We start from the raw sequence: 1,545 nt of genomic DNA on the forward strand, positions 1-1,545 counted from the left end.
CGCCTTTGGCATCCAGGGGTCACGGGCCGGCCATAGAACCCTGTTCAACCAGAAAACGCCTTAATTCTCCGTATCTTAGGTTGAACAGTTAAGGGTCGGAGAAGTGCAATTACTCATTCTTAACTTCAAACCTACATTCTTAAGAGCAAAGAGTCGGGCAGATAAAGGGGGGGGGGGGGGGGGGGAGAAGCTTTTCATTCTCGGTTCTCCTGGGCCGGAGCAATGAACCTATTTGAAGTTGCTCATTTCGTACCCGAGAAGCCCATGTATGAACAAGGCTTAATTTTACTTTCCCATCTAGCAACTCTAAGTTGGGGGGTAGGTCCTGGAGGGGAAGTTATCGACACCTTTCCATACTTTGTATCTGGAGTACTTCACTTAATTTCCTCTGTAGTATTGGGCTTTGGCGATATTTATCATGCACTTCTGGGACCTGAGACTCTTGAAGAATCTTCTCCATTCTTTGGTTATGTATGGAAAGATAGAAATAAAATGACTACTATTTTAGGTATTCACTTAATTTTGTTAGGTATAAGGTATTTTCTTCTAGTATTTAAGGCTTTTTATTTTGGAGGTATATATGATACTTGGGCTCCAGGAGGGGGAAATGTAAGAAAAATTACCAACTTCACCCTTAGTCCAAGCATTCTATTTGGTTATTTACTAAAATCCCCTTTTGGGGAAGAAGGTTGGATTGTTAGTGTGGACGATTTGGAAGATATAATTGGGGGACATGTATGGTCGGGTTCCATTTGTATACTTGGTGGAATCTGGCATATCTTAACCAAACCCTTTGCATGGGCTCGGCGTGCACTAGTATGGTCTAGAGAAACTTACTTATCTTATAGTTTAGGTGCTTTAGCCGTTTTCGGTTTTATAGCTTGTTGCTTTGTCTGGTTTAATAATACTGCTTATCCTAGTGAGTTTCATGGTCCCACTGGACCGGAAGCTTCTCAAGCTCAAGAATTTACTTTTCTAGTTAGAGACCAACGTCTTGGAGCTAATGTAGGCTCCGCTCAAGGGCCTACTGGTTTAGGTAAATATCTAATGCGTTCTCCGACCTTAGGATAAAAATATTTATGGAAACCTTCATTTAGATTATTTAGGTTAATTTTTTAACGTAGTTTATTAATTTAGATAAATTTACATTTAAATTGTTTTAATTATATGTAGTGAATTTTGTTAGAAATTATATGTATTAATTATACTTATTAATTCTTTGGTAGTTATATAATTTTAAACATATAAGATAGAATATTATTATTTGTACTAAATTTAAATATACGTTAGAACATTTATGGGGAGAAGAGGACTTAAATATCTTTTTAGGATAGGAATGTATAAGTAAGTCGTTTTTGTCGCGTCAGACATAATTTATAGTTGTTATGAATGGATAAAATGATCATGGCTTAAATGTAAACGAAAATTGATTTAAAGTCCCAAAGACGTCGTGAGACATTAAGAAAGAGATGATTTTATACAAAATTATCGGGAATGTACAAATCACGAGGAATGATAGCCACATTTTAATATTGAGTTTGGTGT

General features: G+C 36.6%; 1 protein-coding gene across 1 annotated transcript; it reads left to right on the plus strand.

Moving 5' to 3' along the window:
• Positions 1 to 213: 213 nt before the first annotated feature.
• Positions 214 to 1,071, plus strand: LOC127096296 (photosystem II CP43 reaction center protein-like). Its single transcript, XM_051034882.1, has one exon. It carries the CDS (start codon positions 223 to 225, stop codon positions 1,069 to 1,071), a length of 849 nt encoding a protein of 282 aa, XP_050890839.1. The 5' UTR covers positions 214 to 222.
• Positions 1,072 to 1,545: the final 474 nt, after the last annotated feature.

This window comes from Lathyrus oleraceus, chromosome 6, assembly GCF_024323335.1.
Source record: "Lathyrus oleraceus cultivar Zhongwan6 chromosome 6, CAAS_Psat_ZW6_1.0, whole genome shotgun sequence".
NCBI lineage: Eukaryota > Viridiplantae > Streptophyta > Magnoliopsida > Fabales > Fabaceae > Lathyrus > Lathyrus oleraceus.